A 22,522-nucleotide genomic window follows, 5' to 3' on the forward strand; every position below is an offset into this window, starting at 1 on the left:
GTTAGAACAATGGACTATGCATTGAGTCGACGGGAACCAGAACTTACCTTTTGGGATAAACCACGACTGGGGGCTTCTTTGGCCAGGCAGGCTAATCCTCAGCTCTGGGGGCCAACGATGGATAATGTGCGAAACCTTTCACCAAAATCAGCCATGAAAGTCACGAATCAAGCCACTGCTCACATGTCCGCCACCATCTTCCACCTCTGCGGCCTTCCACATGCTTGCTGTCTCCATGGCCAGTATTCGAGTCGTTTTGGGCCATTCAGGATAGCCATTTGACTTGGCACGGTTGATTAGATCGATCAGATCACCATCTGAAGGTCGAAGGTGCCTTGGGTACGCCCACAGCTTTTTGACGATAGCAATGAGAAACCGAGTTCGGCCATGAACCACAGCTGATTCCAGGTGCTGGAAATTGACAACCGTGGTGTGGTCTTCGGTATCAAGTAAGGCCTCGAGTGTGAAAAGTGCAAAGAACTGCATTGCTTTGTTGTGGATTATACTGTCGATAAAGGCTTCTCGAAGGAGTTGCTTGTTGCATGAGACGCTCGGAATGTCACTCTTTCCCCTTGCCACGACATCTGAGATGTGCTGAATCAGCTTCAATTTATTCGTCGTCAGTGGCTGCCGGAGCAGATCATCTGGTATGATGCCGCCAAAATCGAGAATGGGGAAGGATACCGGCGTGAGTGAAGAAGTGGTATGTTGCGCCGATAAAGCCACCGTCAGTGGCGTCGAGATGAGGTTCAGTGGCCGACGTTTCTCGTCGCGTAGTCGAATGTTCAACTGATTCACCGGCTCAAAATCCGGGACTTGGTCAAGGAAGGCCCGTATTCTCCTCATCTGTCCTCGAGAGGGACCATCTGCTGAGTGCCAGATGCACATTCTCAGAACGGCATTCATAAAGAGTCGTCTATGAACGTGGTGCAACTGACATTGCCCAAACCACGAACTCGAGAAGACAGCCTTCCGTATCCTTTCCTGCATGTGCCTCGAATTCGACAGTTCGAGGTTGGCCAGGTGGGCATCCAGCCTGGGGTCGGTGTTTCTTACCCGTAAGTTGTCGGAGGTATGGGCTGGGAGAAGAGCCTTGAGCGCAAGATCTTTGGTGAACTCTAGATACGACGGCAATACCGAATGTAGTCGTCGGTTGACCAGCATCAAAGATGGTTCCAGGGAGTGTTCCAGTACCATCACCAGGAGTTCGGCCGGAAGGGAGTCGAGGCGAGCATTGCTCTGTTCTGGGGCCAACGGCGCAGCTTCTGCCTCCAGACGGAGTCGCTTTGTCGCCCTTTCCTCGCACATGATGCCATTATCCGTCCAAGATCGTTTCATTGCGACGGTTGAAAAGGGAAACTTTGACGTGCGGGGTTTTCAAGAATATATCATATGCGCTGGTAGGGCTGAAGCCTCGAGCCAGCCATCATCACCCCAAGAGCGAGCAGCTGGGATATCCGGATGCGGTCGACTGGACTTAAGGAACGTGGGGACATACATGAGTGGCGGACCCTGTTGCTGCATATCCATCACAGCGCGCGAGTTGCGAGGCTCGCGTGTGGAAGCGGAGCGCTTGGTAGAACCCTCCTGCGTAACGAGGAACTGTACAGTACTGAAAAGGATGGATCCAGGCTCGTCGGAAGCACGAATACGAAGCGAACGATCCAACCGAAACGGGCAAATGAGCGAAGGAAATCTGACGAGGCGGCCCTGGTCCTGGTTCCACCAGGCTCGTTCAGATGATGCTATGCCCACCCAAGGAAGCAATCGGCAGGGATACCACTTGCTCGCTCCTTAGCGGGGTCCCCGACCACAGACTTAGTCCCCGACCGCTATTATCAATGACAACTTTTCGTTGCCCCGCGACTGTCTGCCAGCCCTGGCGTGTCTGGTCAGCTTCGCAACTCGGTCAAAGCATACTGTCGAGGAATGCAAGTACACAGCTGTGTATGTCAAAGCAGCATGCAGGCTTGTTCTAAGGATTCCACTATGCCCATCCAAGGCTTCGGGAACCGAAAGTGGGGATTACTTTTGGGCCGTGAGGGAAGCGAACCGCCAGCACGCTGACTCTTTTTTCTAGTCGATGATGCACACTGATTCTCCTTCAACTATCTCAACATCCACCTGTCTCGAGTCTTGAAACAGCTCGTAAGCATCGCCAGACTAGTCAAACGCACTCTTGCAACTTTGCCATGTGGCTATCCCGCCGAAATCCTTCTCCAAGGGACCAAGCCAATCGTACCAAGACTACCCTAGTCAATGCATTGCCGCAAGAATTGCTGTGCTTGGTTATAGGCTTCGTTTACCAAAGTCCAGGATACTGCGGTCGCACCTACAATTTACTCCCAGCCTCTACGGTTTGCAAGGCATTTCGCAGAGCAGCCTTACCGCTTCTCTTCGAAACCCTTTCCGCTGTTGTACGAGACAAGGATGGTCAACGAGCACATCCATATCTCGGCAAGCTTCTTGAGCATACTGAACTGCTCAAGAATGTCAGAACTCTTCGCCTGAGAGCTCCACTTCACGAAACTATCTTGACTCAAGACCCGGCGGACGTCGATCGACGTCGTTGTGCGGATCTCGATGCTATCGAGAGAGCTTTGCACTTCATGCAACAACTGAATTCCATCAGGTGAGAGCTCTGCTTTGACAATTTAGACCCATGTTTGGCACCATTGGCGCAACCGTTGATTTCGCGACCCCCAAGTCTGGACGAGGCTTGCGAGTCCAGCCCGTTCGTGCACGTGCCTGGTTTTGCTCGGATTCTTACACTCGTATTACAGGTACTGTGGTTCGCTTTCGGTTTGCCTGGACCTACTGAGGCTTACTCGATATCGATCTAATATCCATTTCATACTGGAATCTGTCTTCACACACGACAATACCGCCCTGTCTTTCGAAAGCTTGGGTCGGGCGGTTGTGGAACGCTACGTATCCTTGGGCACTTTGGTAAACATCAATACCTCAAGTGGGGAACCACGCATGATATCACTCTCTCCGGATGTTTGTAGCTCACTCAGAGCTCTTCTAGCATTGAGGGTAACTTCTGGACCGACCAATCCTCATGACTCGTCTCCTGCCACGCAAGTCCTCGAATCCCAATATCTGCATACCTGCTCTACTCTGCGTGAGCTGATCCTGTGCCACGGAAAACCCGAGACCGGCCTTGACCCTATCAACTTTAGTCGCTTCAGAGCATCGGTTCCGTGGAAACAGCTCCGTCGTCTTTGCTTCAAGCATTCTTGGATGGTAGCAGGCCTTCGCAGGTTCAATTTGCCCTTGGACAATCTACGATGCCTGGAGATTCGGCTCGACCCTGATCAGCCAGCCCGCAACCGCAGAGCATTTCATAGTGACTGTCCTTACAATGGTGGCAGTCTCACAATACCCTATGATGACATTCCATTCTTCACGTTCGACTTCTCTTGCGTTCCAAAGCTGGAGACGCTGGACATCGAGGGTATCTGCAACCATGTTCCTATTGCTAACCTGATCAGTCACTCACTTCAAGCACTCAGGTTACATGGTCATCATCATACCGCATTAACGCTCAGTCAACAGTCCCAGCGCTCTCCCGCAGACCTTATCATGGTAAGTCATTTGGCGCCAAAGGTGGAGAGTCTTGCCCTAGATGTTGGAGACATCTCCAAGCTTTGGCACAATACTGCCATTCCAGGGGTTGACGTCGAAGTCGAACAATACAGCTTCTTTGCTTCTCTTCGGGGTTTCAAGCACCTAAGATCGCTACAAGTGTCTCCGCCATACGTATCCAGAACAACAAGTCAGCGTCTACTGAATCTGGATCCCACACGCAATATAGACTGGGGCGTTAGGCAACAACAGCCCATTACTGATGCCGATGCCGTTGCCATGTTTGAGCGGCTACGAGCGCAAATTCCCACACTGGAGCATTTCGCGATCGTGCCTTCGGAGAAACGATTCCGAAGCGATCTGGTAAAGACATTCAGGCCATCGCTACAGGGTGTTCCAGACCACACAGAATTCCAGCCTATGGCTTGGTATATGGATCGATGGGGTGACAAAACAATCCTAACGACGCGACAGGCGCGCAAGAACTACGAGCAGCGACAGATATGGGTGGGCGAGCGGCGAACGAGGACGGAAATCAAGCGAGACGCATACATGGTTTTCGACACCGACGCACCAGGTGTTCGAATGGGAGAGTGGGTGCTCGACAACATCTGCATCTAGAATGAGCTCGTTCCGATGACGAGTGTATATTGTCGAACGCAAAAATGCGTGATCTTTGCACGTGCACACCATCGGAATGGGGAACAACCTTCGATGTGCTCTCAACGACGGTTTACGGTGCAAGCCTCACGGCCAATGACAAGTTCATGCGACATGGTTGAAGGTCTTCTCTGACGGACGGCTTCGTGGCGTCGTGCGGTTGTCCAACTAGGATGAACAATGACATGGCGCGCTCGCATCAACGAAACACTTAAAGTCGAGCAACCAAGACCTGCAGATGACCAAAAGCCCAACACAACTAAGAGCGCCACCGCTTCATGAGCATTTGCCATTTCCAGACGTTTGTGCGAATGCGAACGAATGGCTGTCAGCGCAAACATTCCCGGTTTAGCGTTGGGCTTTTTAGCGAGGCTCGGGTGTCGCCAAGCGTCGTTTAGCCACAGTGGATGGATTAGTTTCCTCAAGGATGCTACGAGCTTACTCGTACAGCATGGTCCTTGCTGCAACTGGCCTCAGGGACCGAGCCGATCACCAAACGGCAAACGGCAGTTTTACTCGTTTGGGTAGGCACACTGCTGCTGCTGTCTCCCATCGTTTGGGACATGCCGTGGATGGCCTATGATACAGCCTTATCTCGTTTCGTTCGCCGGAATTGTGGAAGCTCTCGCGACTTTGTTGCTGGTGCGACTTTTACCCCCTTCACATTCGCCTCGGCGGCCGTTCCGACAAGGCCTCGTAAAGCCTTTGCTCACTTGGTCATTGACAGACCGCAACCAGCGCCCTTTCAATGCGCATCGCCCGCTCACTAGTGGTTCCCTTAATACCAGCTCTAGCTTTACCGTTTGGGTATATGCAGATCGGCGAAGCACCTTCGCCATGATCAATCACTGATCCTGCCTCTTCAGAAGGGGAAGGGTGCTTGCGCGCGAGAACTCGAAGATCAGGTCGATCTAGGGAAGTGAACTACAAGAGGCGTGGCCCCCGAGTTCCGTTCTACTGCGGTAATACTAAGAAGGCACGCCAAAAAGATACAAAGCTGCAGACGACTCGGGTAAGTGGATCGAGTCGAGACCGATTATTCGACTCCGGCTGTCAGGCTTCAGAGAACGATACTCGGTAAAATACCTTTGGACAACCACTACTCAGCAATCCCTGAACGCTCCGTGCGACTCTGTTACGGCCCTTGGCTCTCATGATCGCCGGCATGACGATCACGCTACGAACCGAGCAGATGGACCCAGAGGTGACGTCGCAGAGAAGCAATTTTGTTTGATCGTGTGCTATCAATTTTCGACAGGTTTTGTTGAAAGAAGTACACATTGGACACCGGATCACGTGGTGCTCATGCTGACTTGGGGTCCCCGCCTCGCGAGACGACCGACCTGAATCCACTGCCTGAGGACCAGCCTGTTCCCTCCCCCTCAACGCCTCCTCACCCGCATTATTCATCAGTACTGTCCTGCAATGGTGAAGGTACCTGTCTTTGAGACGAGGTATTCGTTGACGGCAACGTCCTTGCCAGACTCCTTTCCATATCCGCTCTCCTTGATGCCTCCAAATGGTGACTCAGCAGCCGACGAATTGCCAGTATTCTGCACAAACGCATTAGCATCTCACGTATGAAACAGCAGTATTCAAAGACTCACCAAGCCAATCATACCAGCCTCCAGGTTTTCCAGCATCCTCCAAAGACGGTCGACGTTCTTGGTGAAGGCGTAGCTCGCCAATCCCATTGATGTGTCATTCGCCCACTTGACGGCCTCTTCTTCCTTCTCAAACTTATAAATGCCGGCCACGGGTGCAAAAGTCTCTTCTCTTGACATCAACATGTCAGGCGTCATGCCGGTCAAGATTGTGGGATCCATGAAATATCCACCCACGCCCTTGCCCTCACCACTGCCCTCGTCCGCTTTGGCGTTCTTGTGCGCTTTGCCGGTGCCTAGCACCAGCTTCGCACCGTGCTTGACTGCGTCTGCAGCCTGCTCTTCAGCCTTTGCAAGACCTCGAGGCGTTGTGACTGGGCCCATGGTCGTGCCATCTTCCGCGCCATGACCGACCTTGAGCGCTTTCGTCTTCTCAACAAGGATTTGGGTGAATTTGTCGTATACACCTGACTGAACATAGAGACGGTTGGCAGTGATACAAGCTTGTCCGGCATGTCTCCACTTCAGCGCCATGTACTGTGTTGCCGCCTGCTCGAGGTCGGCGTCGTCGAAGACGATAAAGGGGCAGTTGCCTCCGAGCTCGAGTGTGCACTTCTTCAATCCCTTGGAGCACAGCTTGGCAACGAGCTTGCCGACACGGGTACTGCCAGTGAAAGTGACCTTCTTGACATGTGGGTGCATGATGAGGGCTTCAGACAGAGACGGTGTGTTCTCGAGAGAAGTGGTGAGGACGTTGAAGACACCAGGTGGAAAGCCAGCCTTGGTGGCCAAGTGGGCGAGAGTAAGGCAGGTAAGTGGTGTTTCTGGGGAGGGTTTGACGACCATGGTGCAGCCAGCAGCAAAGGCGGCGCCGGCTTTGCGCAGGATCATGGCGATGGGGAAATTCCATGGTACAAGGGCCACGGCCACACCGATGGGCTGCTTGATGACAAAGGTGCGGCGGTTGGGAGCCGAGGGCACAGAGATGCTGCCTTGGATGCGCTCTGCCTCGCCAGCAAACCACCAAGTAAAGCCTAGGGAGTAGTCGAGTTCGCCCTTGGCCTCGGCGAGGGGTTTGCCGGTTTCATAGGTGAGGATCTTGGCTAGATCGTCTTTGGCGGCAGTGATGAGCTCGTGCCATTTCATAAGCAGCTGTGCCCGCTGGCGAGGGTTCATAATGCTGTACTCTTTGAAAGCTTTGTAAGACGACTCGACGGCGGCGTCAACATCGTTAACGCCGTTATCGGGGCAGGACGCCCATGTCTTGTCGGAGCCGGGGTCGACAACGTCAAACCGCTTGCCAGATTTGGCCTGTACCCATTTGCCATCGACGTAAGAGTCTTGGTGGAAGAGATCCGGATCGGCGAGCTTGAAGGGGAGACTGGAGGTGCCGTTGGTAGCCATTCTGCGTTTCTTGTGCGGTGGTGCCGTCTCGATGGGTTCGAAGGGTATGTGAGGGCAGAGGAGGGCGCGAATCGCTTGTGAGGTCACAAGTGAGGAGGCGGCTCAGAACAGAAACATTATATAGAAATTCTGCATGTGTCAGTGAAGGTGTGGTAAGTCGACCCCGCACCTTGCTACCCCCAATGCAGCGTCTAAACAGATTGGTGATTCGCTCATCGTGCTTTCCCGAGGTCGCTGATGTGCGTAACAGCGTCTCGAAAACGCCAACGTTCGCGCGCGTTTGGAGAAGTCGACTCCGTTTCTCGGGGACGTGGCGCCTTGAATTTCGGAAAGACGCGGATTTCTTCCCTGTAAGCCCAAGGACGACGTTCTTTGCACCTGGTGATACTTTTAGAATTTCGACCCGGTGCGCTTTCCAGCCCAGCATAGTGACGGAGTTTGAAGGTGGGGTGTAGAGCTGGCCAGACGCAACCCCACCATCGTATACCGATCACCCCTGCTCTGCATGGGACGCGGCTTCCCCAGTAACTACTCTGGGTTAAGACATTGCCAAAAGAAGTCGAATCAAGCCAGGAAGTACAGCAGACACATCGACGCACGCATCTGACACGGATATTGCGAAGGCTCGGTGCCTCTCATTCACTGCCTGAATGCCATCAGCCTTGCCAAGGCTCCGGGTTTCAATTTCTTTCGTGCTTCAACAACTGAGATTCATCGCCATCGGTGCAAATCATTCAATGCTGACAGCAAGTCAGAAGCCCGCGAGTATGTGATCGTTCAGCATCTCTTACTTCGTCAGAGGAACATGGCCTCGATCAAGACGACAGTCATCTGGGCGAAGGATCAGCTGCATACCTTACAGGAGGATTTTCATGACTTCAATCCTGCTGCTGTTAAGCTCTTGCCCCGGCCATCACCTCTCGAGTTTTCAAAGATTGTTGGGAAAGGACAGCCAAGTCTCTTGAAGATCTACACACCGCATGATGTGGCTTCTAGCTCGCCGCCATGGCCAGCATGCTCATGGACACGCAAAGACCTAGAATCGAAGGTTGTGGATACAGTCGAAGTTGCGGTGACGCCGTATGGCAATGCCGATGCACTGGTCAGTGTCCCAGACGATGAAAGTGGTCCGAATCAGGTCAAGATTTTTGTGCAGCCGGCGGCTGTTCAATTGACAATCACAGAGCTCTTCGAAGAGTTGTCTCCTCAAACAAACCCAAGGGATGGCCCTGCACCTCCTGTCTATTATCTGCAATCTCAGGATTCAAATCTGACAACCACACCTTTGTCGCCGTTGCTCTCGGATCTGCCTCAAAACTTCGACTTTGCCGTCGACATTCTTGGAGAACCAGATGCACGAAACATTTGGATCGGAGACGAGCGATCCGTTACTAGCATCCACCGTGACCCTTATGAAAACCTCTACCTTGTCTTGAGAGGCAGTAAGACCTTTCGATTATGGCCACCGGTCGACGAAATCTCGATGCCCACTCAAAAAGTACGAACAGGGAGTTATAGATTCAGGCAAGAGGGGAAGGTTAGCAGATTTGAAGTTGATTTGGACCCAGATGGTGAAATACCCTGGGTCGATCACGATCCGCTGAGCATAAGTAGCGAGGAAGTGGGAAAGATGCGGATTGTAACCGTTCAGCCAGGCCAAATGCTCTACTTACCCGCGGGATGGTATCACCACGTCTCGCAGGAGTGTGGCACATGGGACGATGGGTCCTTTGCCCCCTGTATTGCCATCAACTACTGGTTTGACATGGATTATGAAGGTGAGAAGTTTGTCATGCGTCAGCTCATGAGCCGCTTGGTGAACCTGGCCAAAGAAATGCCGGCAGATTCGTAAGATAGATGCTTGAGGCGCGTACTACGCCTACATGTACCAGGTTGACGAGGCTGGGTGGTGCGGGGACTAGTCCGTAGCCGAGTGTCTCCAATCGTGGGAATCCTCTTTATTTCTGCTGGTAGCCTTGCGAGAGAGAGTTGACCTTGCACTTCAAACGGCTTGCACTACCCGCGCACATCATCATCAGTATCATAGACGACACTCACTGGCATCATGCTCGTCTGAGATATCTTGTTTCTTCTCGGTCCGTGTAACCCTCGGACAGTAGATTTTGCCCGGCGACTCAAGGGACACGAGTCGACAACAGACTGGTCGACAAGGTCATCCATCGGCCATTTGCGTCACTCGCAACACTTGCCTTCTTGGGCCAGAATGGCCGACAAGGATATCGAAGAGGCAACTGTTGTTTTCTGTAAATCGAAGCGTCAGGCGAAATGGTACGCCAAAGACCGACAGACGCTGTTACAGTTCGCTGAGGCACAAGGTCTTAAGCCCGATTACGGCTGTAGGAGTGGGGCATGCGGAACTTGCGAAACTAAGCTCGTCAAGGGAGACGTGGATGGTCCCGAGGGGGATAGAGATGGAACGATCCTCATTTGCAGTTCAATGCCTATGAGTGCAGAGATAGAGTTGGAGCTATGAGAAACCAATTGCTTGGTGTCATGTCGGTGAGAAAGTCAATGCTCTCGAATCAGGTAGGAATGTGTCTTTGCTGGGTCGAGGAAGGAGTGATGAAGGTGGGAGCAAAGAGAAGGATGCTCTTGCCAAGACTATGTAAGGCTGGCAGCTGCAACACGTCGCCGGGGATTTTGGAGCAATTGCGTGTCGGTGCTTGCCTGCAACCATTCCATCAACCACACATCTCCCTCTGACTCCCGAATCGTCGCGCGTCACCATATACCCGACAAAGCTCATCATCTGCTACGCTCTATTATATCGAGTAATCCATCACCTGCGTGTAGCTACTGTTAATACTCTCTCGAACCAGCACGCCTAGATATCCTCCCCTTCATTGTCCTCTCACAACATGTCGGACGGGCTGTTAAAGGCGGACAAGGATTGGTCCAAAGAGGCTGATAAGGTCATTCCGGAATCCGAGTCCCTGGCCAAAAAAGATCTCCAGAAAGCCATCGACAATCTCCTCCTCCTAGAGAAGAAGGCCAGACAATCTTCAGATCTTGCGTCAACTTCTAGAACGTTAACCGCCATCGTCACAATATGCAAGGATCAAGGGGACTGGAGCATGCTCAACGACCAGGTCCTGCTCCTCTCCAAGAAGCATGGTCAACTCAAGCAAGCTATCACCAAGATGGTACAAGTCGTTATGAGCTTCATCGATGACACCCCGAACATGGAGATCAAGCTCAGTGTCATCGAAACATTACGGACAGTGACCGAAGGCAAGGTAAAACCAACCGTTTTGCGCATTCGAACTTCTCTAATCGTGCTAGATCTTCGTTGAAGTCGAGCGTGCCCGCGTTACCCGAATCCTCTCTAATATCAAGAAGAGCCAAGGAGATATCACTAAGGCTCGCGACATCCTGTGCGAGCTTCAGGTTGAAACGTTCGGTTCTATGACCCGTCGTGAAAAGACTGAATTCATCCTTGAGCAAGTTGCACTGTGCATTGAAAGCGGCGACTGGACACAAGCTCAGATCCTCTCTCGCAAGATCTCTACCCGCTACTTCGCACGCAAACCCGCAAAGACGCCAGAACAGCTTGAGGCTGACCGCAAGAAGAAGGAGGAAGAGGATAAAAAGCGTCAACCATCTGACCCGCCTGCAGAGCCCACGGAAGACGATGTCACTGACCTCAAGCTACGCTATTATGAGCAACAAATCACGCTCGCGAAACACGACGATGCTTATCTCGATGCTTGCAAACACTATCGTCAGGTCCTGGATACCGAGTCGGTGGAAAAGAACCCTGAGCAACTGCAAGCTGTCCTTCAACGGGTCATCTACTTCATCCTGCTGGCACCCTACGATAATGAGCAGTCAGATCTCCTTCACCGTATCAATATCGACCCTCGCAACGTGGCCGAAGTTCCCAAAGATGCCGCGCTCCTCAAGCAGTTTACCATCAGCGAGCTAATGCGATGGCCTATGGTCGAGCAGCAGTATGGCGCACATCTCACCTCCACCGATATCTTCGGCAAAGATAAATCGGTTGAAGATGACAAGGCGTTCTCGCGCTACGAAGCTCTTCGCCATCGAGTCATCGAGCACAATGTGCGTGTTGTTGCTAAATACTACACCCGCATCACTTTCCCACGCCTCACCGAGTTGCTCGATCTCTCCGAGGAAGAGACCGAAAAGTACATTTCCGACCTTGTTACGAAGAAGACCGTTTTCGCTCGTATTGATCGTCCCGCTCGGATGGTCGATTTCGAAGTCCGCCGGGGTCCCGATGAGGTTCTTGACGAGTGGTCGGGCAGCATGAAGGGTCTACTCGGTCTCCTCGAACGAGCAGGACATCTTATACAGCGAGAAGAGATGATGGCTCGTATTCAGCCTGGTGCGGAAGGCGGCAAGAAAGCAGCAAAAGCTTAAAAGGCTTCCGTATCCGAGCTGGACAACGCAGCCACTCGTTCTTGAGGTGGTACCAGCGTAGTAAGTGCGGACATCGTCTCGCCAGGATCATCCAGCCCTGCAGGCTCGCCAGAGTTTGTGACAGCTGTAACAACCGGCTAAGTATATGATACCCTTCGCAACCGAGATCAGAGCAGCGGAGATGCCATTCACCTTGAAGATGACTCCTCATTTCCAAGCACCGAACGCTGCGATCGTGCACTACTGCTCTAGAGGACTACCTGACCAGCATGTCGGAGATCCGAATCCTGGACGGCATGTTCAGAGTCAATGAAATGACCACGAATTCGTCTGGTCAGGTAGCGACGGTCGAGAAGCGCTACACACACCGTGGGGATTCATGCGACGACCATACACCTCCAACGTTGTGTGTTCATCGTCCATCATCAGCATTGTGGAAAGGGCTGTTTACGCTGGAGGTGGGCGAGCGCTATCCTGTGGGCACGTCCCAGGTCTTGTAACGCCGTTGGTGAGACTGTCCCAGCGAGCGACTTTACAGAAAAGCGTAGGTAGATCAATCCGAATTCTATTGCTCTTCGTCTACAAGTACTTTCCAAACCAATGCCGCCCTTTCTCCGTCCCCATCACCAAGGGTCGCTCCTCGGTTCCTCAAATGCTCAGCCAATCTTACAGTTAAATGGCCGTCCTGCAACTTTCGCATGCTCTCGGATGATCATGCTGCTGCTCGTCGTGCCAACCACAAAAATGGCCGCTCCCATAAGAACATTGCAAACGTTCAAAACCGTCAAGAAGCCCTTCCGCCAACCCCAGGTCCACCCGCCTCTCTTTCGGAATCCCACCCCGCGCCAGCTCTTCGGGTCCGTCTCGTAGTTCATCATCAGCCAAAGCATGCCCTGCAGTCCAAACGTGAACCAGCTCCCGAACAAGGCGCCCGTCAAGCCGATAAGATCTCCAAAGATGGGGATGACTTCCGAAATCAGCCATGCGACGAGCCAGAAGACGAAGGCGAGCCCGATCCAAATACCTCTGGCCTTGAGGGTCTTCTGGTGCATGACGTCCTCTTTGCTGTCCCGTAGCAGACGCACGTACATCCACTTGACAACGATATGGCCATTGATCACGCCTGCGATCACTATCGTTGGCAGTGCTACTCCAAAAGCAACGCGGCGCCAGTGATCGCTTGCGCTGTTGAGGGCTGGATTGGCAACGCCATCACCGGCGAAGATGTAGACGACAACGGCAGTGACCATGTACATACTCGTATCGGAGATCTGAAGGAAGGCCAATGCTTTGGGGAACTCACGAGGGTCCTTGAGCTCGGAGATGAAGGTGAAGAAGGCTACATGCGCAGCGTATGCGAACACGATGTTGCAGACCGCGTTGAAGGCTTGAGCAAAGGAGACATCTTCACGCGGCCAGAGGCGAACTTGTAAAGCACCAGAAGGAGAGGCGCTGGGACGTTGAATGCCAACCGCGATCATTGTCGTGACGACGGCAGCGATGATGGAGAGGAACGAGGCGATACTCTGGTACGACATGTGTCGCAGGGTTCGAGGAATGGTGAGAATGAATGAGAGGAGGAATCCCGCGAAAAGGAGGACCACGCCGCAGATGGTGTGACTGGGGCCAATGAGAGCATCCAAGGCGACTCCGAAGGAGATCAGATGAGCTCCCATGATGAAGACCACGAAAACTATCTGGCCTGCCATGACCATCTCTTTGCCGATGCGCCCAAACAGCAGGGCTCCTGCATCCGCCATGGAATGGATGTGCTCGTGGCGTAGGCGGACCTGGCCGATGACAAAGCCCGTGTAGGTCGCAAGGGCACCGAAAAAGACGAGAAGAAGGATGCCCAGAATGAGACCTAGAGCAGCAAGCGAACTTGGGAGGGCGAGGATGCCGAGAGATACCGTTTCAGCAACCATGAGCATGCCAGCGCGCCTAGAATTGTGAGCTTGGAGCATTCACAGGAAGCAGTAACGAAGTAACGTGAACGGAAGCAGTGGAGAAACACAGTGACGGAAGGGTATTGACTGACCACCACGACAAGCTCATATACGTCACCCCGCCCTCAACGCCCCCAGCGAAAGGGTTAGCGGAGCCGGTCTGAGGCTCTTCTTTTTCTCCTCGTACGACACTGTCTACGCCTTTTTCGAGGCGTCCGTGGTCTGCGTCCATCACCGCCTCAACGGTGGAATCAGTGGCAGCCGACGCGTGACGGCTCTCCAATCGTGTGGCGTCTTCTCTGTTCCTGCTGCCGGGAAGACCCGTGACGAAGTGCGCGAGGACAGTCTCGCGGACGGGAATGGTGGTCGGCACTGAGCTGGCAGTGTGATTTGTGGCGTTTTCGGAATCCGTCTGGAGTGGATTCACTGGGAGCCGCGTTTTGGGATGGCAATAGCTCTTGCTGTTGAGGAAGTGAATCCTCCGGTATGATCGAGGATATGGAAAGCTCTGATTGTGATAGAGCCTCGAGGGAGACGAGGAGAACTTGAGACAGGTAAGTGTAGAGCAGGAGCATGAGTGGAAGATGATCGTCCGGAGTACTTGTATTGGCTTGATGAGACAAGAGCACGGAAGAGGAGGAAGAGACGAGGCTCGAACTGTGTACATGCAAGCTTGTTGATATTCATTTCTGAAAAGGCTTCCGTGTGTTTGAGGACTGCTGTTACCATCCTGCCGGGACACGGTCGCAGCTGTGGTTGGGGAACCAAGAATCTGCACTTATAAGAACCTCAACAACATCAACAACAAAACAACAACAACAACACCAGTTGCCACCGTCAGAAAAGCGAAAACGCGCCAGAAACAGGGTAAAACGGGCCCTTGTGATGGCTCCAGCATGAAAGAATGCTTTGTGTCCGTCGAGAGGGTATTGAAAAGATGGTGCACACTAGAGAGGAGGTCCTCATCGTAGTTGCCCCATGAGATTGTTACCTAGACTGAGCACGGCTCTGGAAGGTGGTGCAGTGTACAGTCGCCAGGGCAGAAGCGGTCGAGACGCACAACAGGTGCGCGACCACGGAGTCGACTGACTCGCAAGTAGAGTAATTCAAACACCCTTCCGATGTGCCCTCAGACGACCTTCCTCTCTCCTTGCTTGCTCAGCACAGGGTTCTCTCCCTGACTTAGCTTGGAATCAGACTCGAGGGTATCGGCCGGACCATCTGGAAGGCCGTCAGTACGCTTCTTGATCAGCTTTGTGGGTGAAAACTCACCGTGCCTGGAGTATAACTTCCTCTCATACTCGCTGGCAAAGCCAACTTTGCCAGACTCCACATCCTTCCGCGTGACATTCAGTTTGCTCTTCGGCAGGCCCATACTGGCAAGAAAATGAACACTTTCCTTCCATTCCACTTCCTTCCGCTGCCTGCTCCATCTCAACTCTTCTCCCATAATGTCGATCACATTCGGAAGCGATTCAAGCGCCGCCTGGGCATTCAGGAAGCTGAGTCTCGTACGGCGGGCAATAACGTCCACGGCTCGTTGCGCAAATTCATGTCTGACCGCGTACCTTACCTCGCCATCGATGAAAGGATACAGCGGGCTCAACCGTTTTCCTCGAACGGGAAACCTTTCTTCAGTCGGGCTCGCCAGTGCGGCCACTGTCCATGCCCGGTCACCATAATTTTCTGCCAGGTGCTTCGCAACTTCGGTTTCAAGGCCAAAGTGCTGTATTAGGTTGATAAACAATGTTTTACTGTATCCATGAGCACCGACGAGCCGCACCTGGTGGGTCTGACATGTTCCATCAAGGGGTGCTGCGTCGTTAATCATCTCGGTGCCGGAGATCCTGGTCTTTGTGGTGATGGCTTGAGTTTGCAAGCCAAAGATTTTGATGGCCTCATCAACAGCATCCTCAGCCATCTGACGATATGTTGTCCACTTGCCGCCGGCACACGTCAAAAGTCCACTATCGCTCAGGGTTACCAGGTGATTTCGAACAAGTGACTGAGTATTCTTCGCTTTAGGATCCTTGACCAGGGGGCGAATACCGCTCCATGCGGCCAGCACATCTCCTCGTCGCACATTGATACCTGGTGCGAGATAGGCTTTGATCTCGTTCAAAATCCAGCCGATCTCGTCCTCGCCAGCGATTGGTTGTGGGGTGATATTGCATGGTGCATCCGTCGTGCCGGCTATAGTATTACCTTGCCAGGGAAGGAAGAAAATGACTCTGCCGTCGCTGGTGCTGGGATCGATCAGGCCCATGCTGTTCTGCTGTGGGCTGTAATACCCTGGCAACACAACATGCACTCCTGAGCTTGGTGCCACGATCTCCTGAACTTTCTCATCGTCCATCTTGCGAATGGCGTCGCTGAAAGGACCCGTTGCATTTATGACACCCTTCGCTCGGACTTTGAAGCTTTTGGCTGTTTGTCCATTCTTCTCTTCGAGCACGTCTTTCACCCACGCTCCTTTTGTACGTCCCTGCGCATCCTTGACTAGATCCGTGACCTCAACATGATTGGCAATCGTGGCACCATAAAGTCCGGCGGTTGCGGCGAGACTGACATTCATTCTTGAATCGTTATGTGCGCCATCATAGTAGACCATCGCTCCAACCAGATCGTCGGACTTGAGCATTGGGAAAGCTTCGATAGCCCTCGATTTGGTAAGAAAGTAGCTCTTCTCGATGCCCTCGCTTCCAGCCAGGAGATCGTACGCCTTAGCTCCAGCCCAGAAGTACGGCGCTTGCCACCATTTCTGCATGGGAATCATGATTGGCAGCCATTGAGATAGGTGAGGTGCGGTGTCCAAGAAGTACTTGCGTTCACGTAGGGCTTCTCGCACAAGGGCATACTGGTTGTAGTCCAGCTCCCACACGGCTTTCTCCAAGTAGCGCACACCCCCGTGCACCAGTTTTGTCGATTTTGAGGAAGTTCCGGAAGCAAAGTCGTCTCTTTCAACCAGAGCAACCTTGAGGCCGCGCGTTATGGCATCCAGCGCAATACCAGTCCCGGTAGCTCCTCCGCCAATGACGAGCAGGTCGTATTCCTCACCCTCAGCGGGAGGAGAGACTGAGGTCGGAGTCTCCTCGAGGGTATCGATACTCTTGCTGCCAGCAGAACTGGCTATGTTGGTGAGACTATTCCATCCTTTCTTGGCCTCGTCTTTCACATGGCTTGAGCTTCCGCCGTCTTCCACGGTTCCGCCGCTTCTTTTTAACTCGGCTAGCATAGTGGCACGAGATCGGAGGTGAGGAAAATGAGGAGGGAGAATACTTCCATCTTCGGCGGTCTTCAGAGGTACAAGAGCACCCTCTGATCCTGGAACGCTGATGGGGCGGTAGGCAACGTAAAAAGCGCCGGAGGCGACCGTTGCAGCGGCTGCGGAGTAGAAAATGGGACGCAAAAGTCGACGGCGGGCGATTGAGGAAGTCATTGCTTGAGGTGAGCAGTTGCGTCGGCAGGAATGGCCGCCTTCGAAGTCTGGCTGCGTCGAGTAGAGAAAAAACTCCTCGACCGGGCAATGGAGGACTCAATGGTGGCAGCTACGTCCTTCGACGCAGATAGAGCCTGGTCTTCGAGGGCACAGTCGCAGCTTCCCCAACTTCTATTATGGCACACCTCTCGAGGCGAGTACGGCCTTGTTCTGACGCAGCTGCGTCGACGGAAGGGGCGGAGTGAGTTTTTATCTGGAAGGAGGGACTCGTGCACAGAAGAGAATGCCATGCGCCACGGGAAGCCAGTGCTGTAACCCCAGGTCAGGTCCAAACCTGCAGCGTCATCCAAGCCTGTTTTCGGACATTGCGACCCGACGAGCTCGCTTCAGCTTGAGCTAAAGCCTACTGCAGGCGGAGGTCATCGGCACTCAGCTGTCGCTTATGAAATTCCAGCGCCGCTCGGGCTTTCGACACCGAGTCGACAGGGGCTGAAATTGCCCCAGCGTGGGGAAGCCCAGCCAATGCCGGAGATAGTTAGATCAGGCAGTGAAATGCTACCTAGTACCTATTGAACCGTTGTACGGGCTACAGACCCTAGTCCAACGCCATTTGTGATCAAGTCTGGACTTTTACTCTTCTTCGAGACTCTTCAAGAGTTCCCGTTGACTCCATGTTCAGCGGCTTTCTCCAACTTCTCCAGATCGACCTTTTTCTCTGTCACGCCGCCCAGGCGCAATGGTGAATTAGGGGTGGATGCCCCCGTGGGGCTGCTGTTCAGCCTGTCGAGAGCCTCCAGCTCAGCTTCAGAAAAGTTCCTCATATGCTTCGGTCGGAAGGGTACTGGCGTTGACACCCGAGAGGACAGGAACTGGAAAAATATTAACACCATACTGTCTGAACCCATGTATCGGACTTACCGAAGACGCAGCGCTCAACAACGCAATCAAAGAGGCTTGAACAACATCCTCATGGATGCCCACACCCCACACCTTCTCGTGTGAGTTGGTCGCCGTACACTCTATGTACGTCGCCGCTCGTACATTCTTGCCCCCACCGATGGCGTGCTCGTGGTAGTCGGCGACATCCAGATCGATGCCTAGAGAGTGCAGCGCATTGGCCAAAGACGAGATGGCACCATTGCCTTGACCAACAATCGGGTGCTGCGCGCCGTCAATGGCGACAATGCCAGCGAATTGTCTTTTGCTGCCAATGCTTGTTGGTGTATTGGTCGTATTTTGTGGCGGCTGTCCTTCCGAACTGACTTGGTCTGGCTTCTTCTCCTGCCGCACCGCTGAAATGTTGTAGTCGATGAGGGTGAAACGTGGGTTTTTCTTCAGGTGGTACGCCTCCTCGAACAAGACCTGAATTTCCCGAGGCAAAAGCTCTCGCCCTTTCGCGTCGGCCTCTTTCTGCACAATCCTGCTGAATGCAACCTGCAAACCTCTTGGTAGATCTAGCTCCAGACTTCTCTGGATGACCCATGCCACTCCTCCTTTTCCACTTTGGCTGTTGACTCTGATAATGGCCTCGTAATTTCGCCCAATATCCTGCGGATCCAACGGCAAGTAGGGCATCTGCCATGGATCTTCACTGCCCAACCCGGCCTTGTCACGACTGACAAAGCCCTTTTTGATGGCATCCTGGTGGCTGCCACTGAAGGCACACACCACCAGCTGCCCACCATACGGCCATCGCTCATTAATGGGAATCTTGGTGCTCTCCTCGCACACCCGGATGACCTTTCCAATATCGCTGAAATCGATCTCCGGGTAGATGCCCTGCGTATACAGATTCAAGGCCAGCGTGACCAGATCAACATTCCCCGTCCGCTCGCCGTTGCCAAACAGCGTGCCTTCGACTCTCTCCGCGCCCGCCATCTGCGCCAACTCGGCCGCCGCCACCGCACATCCGCGATCGTTGTGCGGATGCACACTGACCACAAACTTCTCGCGCTCGGTCATGGTCGTGCAGAAATACTCGATCTGATCCGCGTACACGTTGGGCGTGCTCATCTCAACCGTCGCGGGAAGGTTGAAAATGAGCTTGTCGCCCTTCTCGGGATCCGGGCCCCATGCTTCCTTTACCGCCTCGCAGATGCGCACCACAAACTCCGGGCTTGTGTCGCTGAACGTCTCCGGTGAGAACTCGTACAGCCACTCCGTCCCTTGCTGTGCGGGGTCATCTTTGGTAATACTCCGTGCATACTTGGTGCACTTGACCGCCAAGGCGATACTCTCCTCCTCACTCATACCGAAGACGATCCTCCGGAAGCACTCGCTGGTGGCCAAGTACAGGTGTAGGATCGCCTTCTTCGCCCCAGCCAAGCTCTCCACCGTCTTCTTGATGAAATCCTCGCGGCACGGACTCAGGCACTGCAGGTACACATCGTCCGGCACCACACCCTTGGTCTCCACCAGATGCCGCGTGAAGTCGAAGTCGGTCTGGGATGCCGAGGGAAAGCTGATCTCAATCTCCTTGTAACCTAGCTCCACGAGCATCTTAAAGAAACGTAGCTTCTGCTCGCCGTCCATAGGGTCAACGAGGGATTGATTGCCATCGCGCAGGTCCGTGGCCAGCCACCGTGGCGGCTTGTCGTTGGTGCGGGTAGGCCACTGCCTGTTGGGTAGGTTGAGGGGCTTGAATTGACGGTATTTCTTCCACGGTTCGCGGAGCCTAATGGTAGTAGAGTCAGCTGCATGGGAGTGGATTGTTGCTCTAACGCATGCACGTACATCGGCATGATGAATGGTCTTTCGCAAGTGATCTGGTCCGCACGCCCAGTGTTTGTTTCAGTATTGTGCAGGAGTACTTCGGGTGTTGTATGAGGAGGCAATGAGTTCGTTTCAAGCAATACAAAGCGCGACCAGGTGCCACTTCTGACTCACTGCGCGACCTCAGAAAATTGTGCGGTACCCGGCGGGCAGCGTCGGTGAGTGGGCCAAAATTTGCGGGACACTCGCCAGCATTGGACGCGGGGTAGTTGGAGACGCCATAAGCGTCTCGAGCCACCGCCTGCACTTCACTACCGCCTGAATCAAATGCAACCAATGTAGCGTTAGGTCTCGCGAATACTGGCTATGCACGCCTTTGCTCTGCTAGCTTAACATACAACCTGTCTGACCAATGTCTGACCAAGCTATACTTGTTCCTGATTCCATACTCCACTCTGACCGACGAGGCTCTACCGCGCCCTTTATCTAACACTGCTGCCGACTATTATGTGCGCCCTTGTCGAATCGTCGACTGCAACAACTGCCAACAATCGAATATCTCCAATCTGCCCAAACTGAGGCAAGACAAAGACACCCGTTATTCCTTTCCGGCCAAGCCTTGCCCCTAGACGTTGAGTGAAACTCCATGATTGCTGGCCTTCCGCTTTTCATCAGAAACGCCGTCAGTACTGCCAGGCGAGTCTGCGTCGGAGCTTGCCTCATCAATGATGGCATGATTTCCAGCCAACTTCTGGATCATGGCAGGCGGAGTGATATTCAACTTCACGTCCCTCCTGACTCCGGCATCTGCCGAGCAAGATCGCTTCCTTTTCGACGAGCCCGAGCTTGAACGACCACGTCGAGCAGTCAACACCCCATCAGCCATATGAGGAACCTTGGTGCTCGCGACTTTGGTCGACACTGTCCCATGCTTGTGACTGTCAATGGCATTGACTTGCTCATCCAAGATCCAGCGAGTGGGTGCAGCGGCAGGCGCAATCCCACGATGACCAGATGCTGCATTGGCAAGACCTTCGTTCGGAGTCCCCTCGGCAACGGACGACCGAAGGTTGAGATCGGCCGCTGCGGGAGTGTTGACCGGAGCTTGGACGCCAGAGCTTGAACTCTTGGTCGGACTCAGAGCGTAAAGGAGTTGCCCTTTCTTGGTTGGGCTGAGGGCCTCGATGAGCTCTTCAACCGTGGCTTCATCCATGTGCTTTTGAAAATCCCGTCGTGGCCACGTGATTGACATTTCAGTTTCAGCTCGGCTATACTCTGTACCATGCGACGTATAGTCCGGCATTGACTCGTCCGTGCTAGTCTTCCGGTTGACTGATCTCCATCCGATTGAGGATTCCGGACCAGGAGCGATGAACGGGTCATTTGGTCCGCTCAAACCGTGAACATTAATGCTGTGACCCGCCGGAAGAGTGCCGAACCGAGAATCTGCGCTTGGTCCAGATCGGAAGGCATATGCTCGATATGGCTGATCAACCTTGCTCGCAATACGCGCCCAAACGTCGTCACGACTTCTGGTAGATCGTTGGGGCGAATGGGCATGCGCTTCATGGCCAGTGAGACTGACAGTGCGTGTGCTGATGGGACCAGGTTGCCGTGTGCTTTGGGTCTTGGTCTCGAAAAGCCTCGCGTTAGGCCATGCAATACCAGAATACTCGAGAACATCTGCGCGTTACGTGTCAGTCGCGGTCTGCCAGAAACGATGCACTCACCTTGGGGAGCGTGTTGGAACGAGAAGGCAACCACGTCTCGCAATCCGTCGAACGTGATCTTGCATGCACTAGCTTGCAGGTCACTCGCTTCCCTCAACACGCCTTCAGTGAGGATGAGTTGAATCCGACCCACTTTCTCTCCGGGCTCCCAACGGGGCTGCTGTAAGATTTCGGGATGGAAGACTGGGAAGGCGAGTTCTGCGTCTGGTTCATGATAGCGTCCGTCTGTTGAGTCAGTGAGGATCTCAAATCAGATCGTGACCGTACCCTTGACTTCTGCCGCACGTCAGCTACCTTCACGCTCACAGTGCAACCATATGGCTTACCAATGACCTCCGGCCAGACATTGCCCTCCCTAAAGACTCGAGTGCTGGGTCGGTGTGAGCATGCTAGCCTACGAGCACTTCGATGCTTACCTTTGCAAAGCGCCGTCAATGTATAAACGAGCTTGGAATGCAATTGGCTCATCTTGAGCTTTACGTGACTTGAGGATGGAGGAGGCGCTTGGCCGGGCCCAGCTATGGATAGAAACTCGGAAGGAACTGCCGACAGGAAGACTAGCGATGAAGCATGTAAGGATGGGAGTCTTGGTCATCGACTCGTACTTGGTGACGAATGGGTCTTCTGGAGGTGCCCATTTGGAGGCGGCAAGTTGACCTGCTGGTAGTAAGCTCAAGTCATGCAAAGCGTGCCAGCAGCCCACCTTGCTGGCAGAGGATGTGGCATGCCGTGTTGAATTCTTGAATTGGTATGCGGGATTGTCCTGGAAAGAGCAAGACATCCCAGCTCTGATATCTCATGCTGTTGGGTGGGTAAGCTGGAGGATAAGCTGAATTGGTATAAAGAACGCGACCCACTACAACCTCCGCAGCTGATGAGCGAGCCTGGACACGAGCAATGGATGATGCATGATCAATCGAGAGTCTGACTGCTGGGCGCGGCTGGTCGCAGCTAGCTAGTATGCTCCTTCCCCAGGTGGAGGCAGGTGTTTTTCATGAGGAAGGCGGCACCACTCAGTGAAGCTTTCGGCAG

The 22,522-nt window shown here is 53.5% G+C and overlaps 10 protein-coding genes across 10 annotated transcripts; 4 read left to right on the forward strand and 6 right to left on the reverse strand.

Annotated features, from left to right (window-relative positions):
- Positions 1-147: 147 nt before the first annotated feature.
- On the reverse strand, positions 148-1,338 carry HMPREF1541_00314 (uncharacterized protein; the record flags this gene model as incomplete). The annotated part of the gene is made up of 1 exon (XM_008712620.1): positions 148-1,338. The coding sequence occupies one exon, from the start codon at positions 1,336-1,338 to the stop codon at positions 148-150; it is 1,191 nt and encodes a 396-aa protein (XP_008710842.1).
- A 2,250-nt stretch (positions 1,339-3,588) lies between these two features.
- HMPREF1541_00315 (uncharacterized protein) lies at positions 3,589-4,212 on the forward strand (the record flags this gene model as incomplete). Its single annotated transcript, XM_008712621.1, has 1 exon — positions 3,589-4,212. The coding sequence occupies one exon, from the start codon at positions 3,589-3,591 to the stop codon at positions 4,210-4,212; it is 624 nt and encodes a 207-aa protein (XP_008710843.1).
- A 1,448-nt stretch (positions 4,213-5,660) lies between these two features.
- Positions 5,661-7,259, reverse strand: HMPREF1541_00316 (uncharacterized protein; the record flags this gene model as incomplete). Its single annotated transcript, XM_008712622.1, has 2 exons — positions 5,661-5,804; positions 5,859-7,259. The coding sequence occupies 2 exons, from the start codon at positions 7,257-7,259 to the stop codon at positions 5,661-5,663; spliced, it is 1,545 nt and encodes a 514-aa protein (XP_008710844.1).
- An 805-nt stretch (positions 7,260-8,064) lies between these two features.
- HMPREF1541_00317 (uncharacterized protein) lies at positions 8,065-9,111 on the forward strand (the record flags this gene model as incomplete). The annotated part of the gene is made up of 1 exon (XM_008712623.1): positions 8,065-9,111. One exon carries the CDS (start codon positions 8,065-8,067, stop codon positions 9,109-9,111), a length of 1,047 nt encoding a protein of 348 aa, XP_008710845.1.
- A 381-nt stretch (positions 9,112-9,492) lies between these two features.
- On the forward strand, positions 9,493-9,753 carry HMPREF1541_00318 (uncharacterized protein; the record flags this gene model as incomplete). Its single annotated transcript, XM_008712624.1, has 1 exon — positions 9,493-9,753. A coding segment is annotated over one exon (261 nt), but the record flags the coding sequence as incomplete, so codon positions are not given.
- A 385-nt stretch (positions 9,754-10,138) lies between these two features.
- Positions 10,139-11,663, forward strand: HMPREF1541_00319 (uncharacterized protein; the record flags this gene model as incomplete). Its single annotated transcript, XM_008712625.1, has 2 exons — positions 10,139-10,516; positions 10,563-11,663. 2 exons carry the CDS (start codon positions 10,139-10,141, stop codon positions 11,661-11,663), a joined length of 1,479 nt encoding a protein of 492 aa, XP_008710847.1.
- Positions 11,664-12,319: 656 nt separating this feature from the next.
- Positions 12,320-13,594, reverse strand: HMPREF1541_00320 (uncharacterized protein; the record flags this gene model as incomplete). The annotated part of the gene is made up of 1 exon (XM_008712626.1): positions 12,320-13,594. The coding sequence occupies one exon, from the start codon at positions 13,592-13,594 to the stop codon at positions 12,320-12,322; it is 1,275 nt and encodes a 424-aa protein (XP_008710848.1).
- Positions 13,595-14,738: 1,144 nt separating this feature from the next.
- Positions 14,739-17,048, reverse strand: HMPREF1541_00321 (uncharacterized protein; the record flags this gene model as incomplete). Its single annotated transcript, XM_008712627.1, has 1 exon — positions 14,739-17,048. One exon carries the CDS (start codon positions 17,046-17,048, stop codon positions 14,739-14,741), a length of 2,310 nt encoding a protein of 769 aa, XP_008710849.1.
- Positions 17,049-17,698: 650 nt separating this feature from the next.
- Positions 17,699-19,789, reverse strand: HMPREF1541_00322 (2-isopropylmalate synthase; the record flags this gene model as incomplete). The annotated part of the gene is made up of 3 exons (XM_008712628.1): positions 17,699-17,917; positions 17,967-19,722; positions 19,782-19,789. The coding sequence occupies 3 exons, from the start codon at positions 19,787-19,789 to the stop codon at positions 17,699-17,701; spliced, it is 1,983 nt and encodes a 660-aa protein (XP_008710850.1).
- A 596-nt stretch (positions 19,790-20,385) lies between these two features.
- On the reverse strand, positions 20,386-22,290 carry HMPREF1541_00323 (uncharacterized protein; the record flags this gene model as incomplete). Its single annotated transcript, XM_008712629.1, has 5 exons — positions 20,386-21,443; positions 21,491-21,715; positions 21,817-21,860; positions 21,907-22,150; positions 22,194-22,290. 5 exons carry the CDS (start codon positions 22,288-22,290, stop codon positions 20,386-20,388), a joined length of 1,668 nt encoding a protein of 555 aa, XP_008710851.1.
- Positions 22,291-22,522: the final 232 nt, after the last annotated feature.

Source organism: Cyphellophora europaea (assembly GCF_000365145.1).
Source record: "Cyphellophora europaea CBS 101466 unplaced genomic scaffold supercont1.1, whole genome shotgun sequence".
Classification (NCBI taxonomy): Eukaryota; Fungi; Ascomycota; class Eurotiomycetes; order Chaetothyriales; family Cyphellophoraceae; genus Cyphellophora; species Cyphellophora europaea.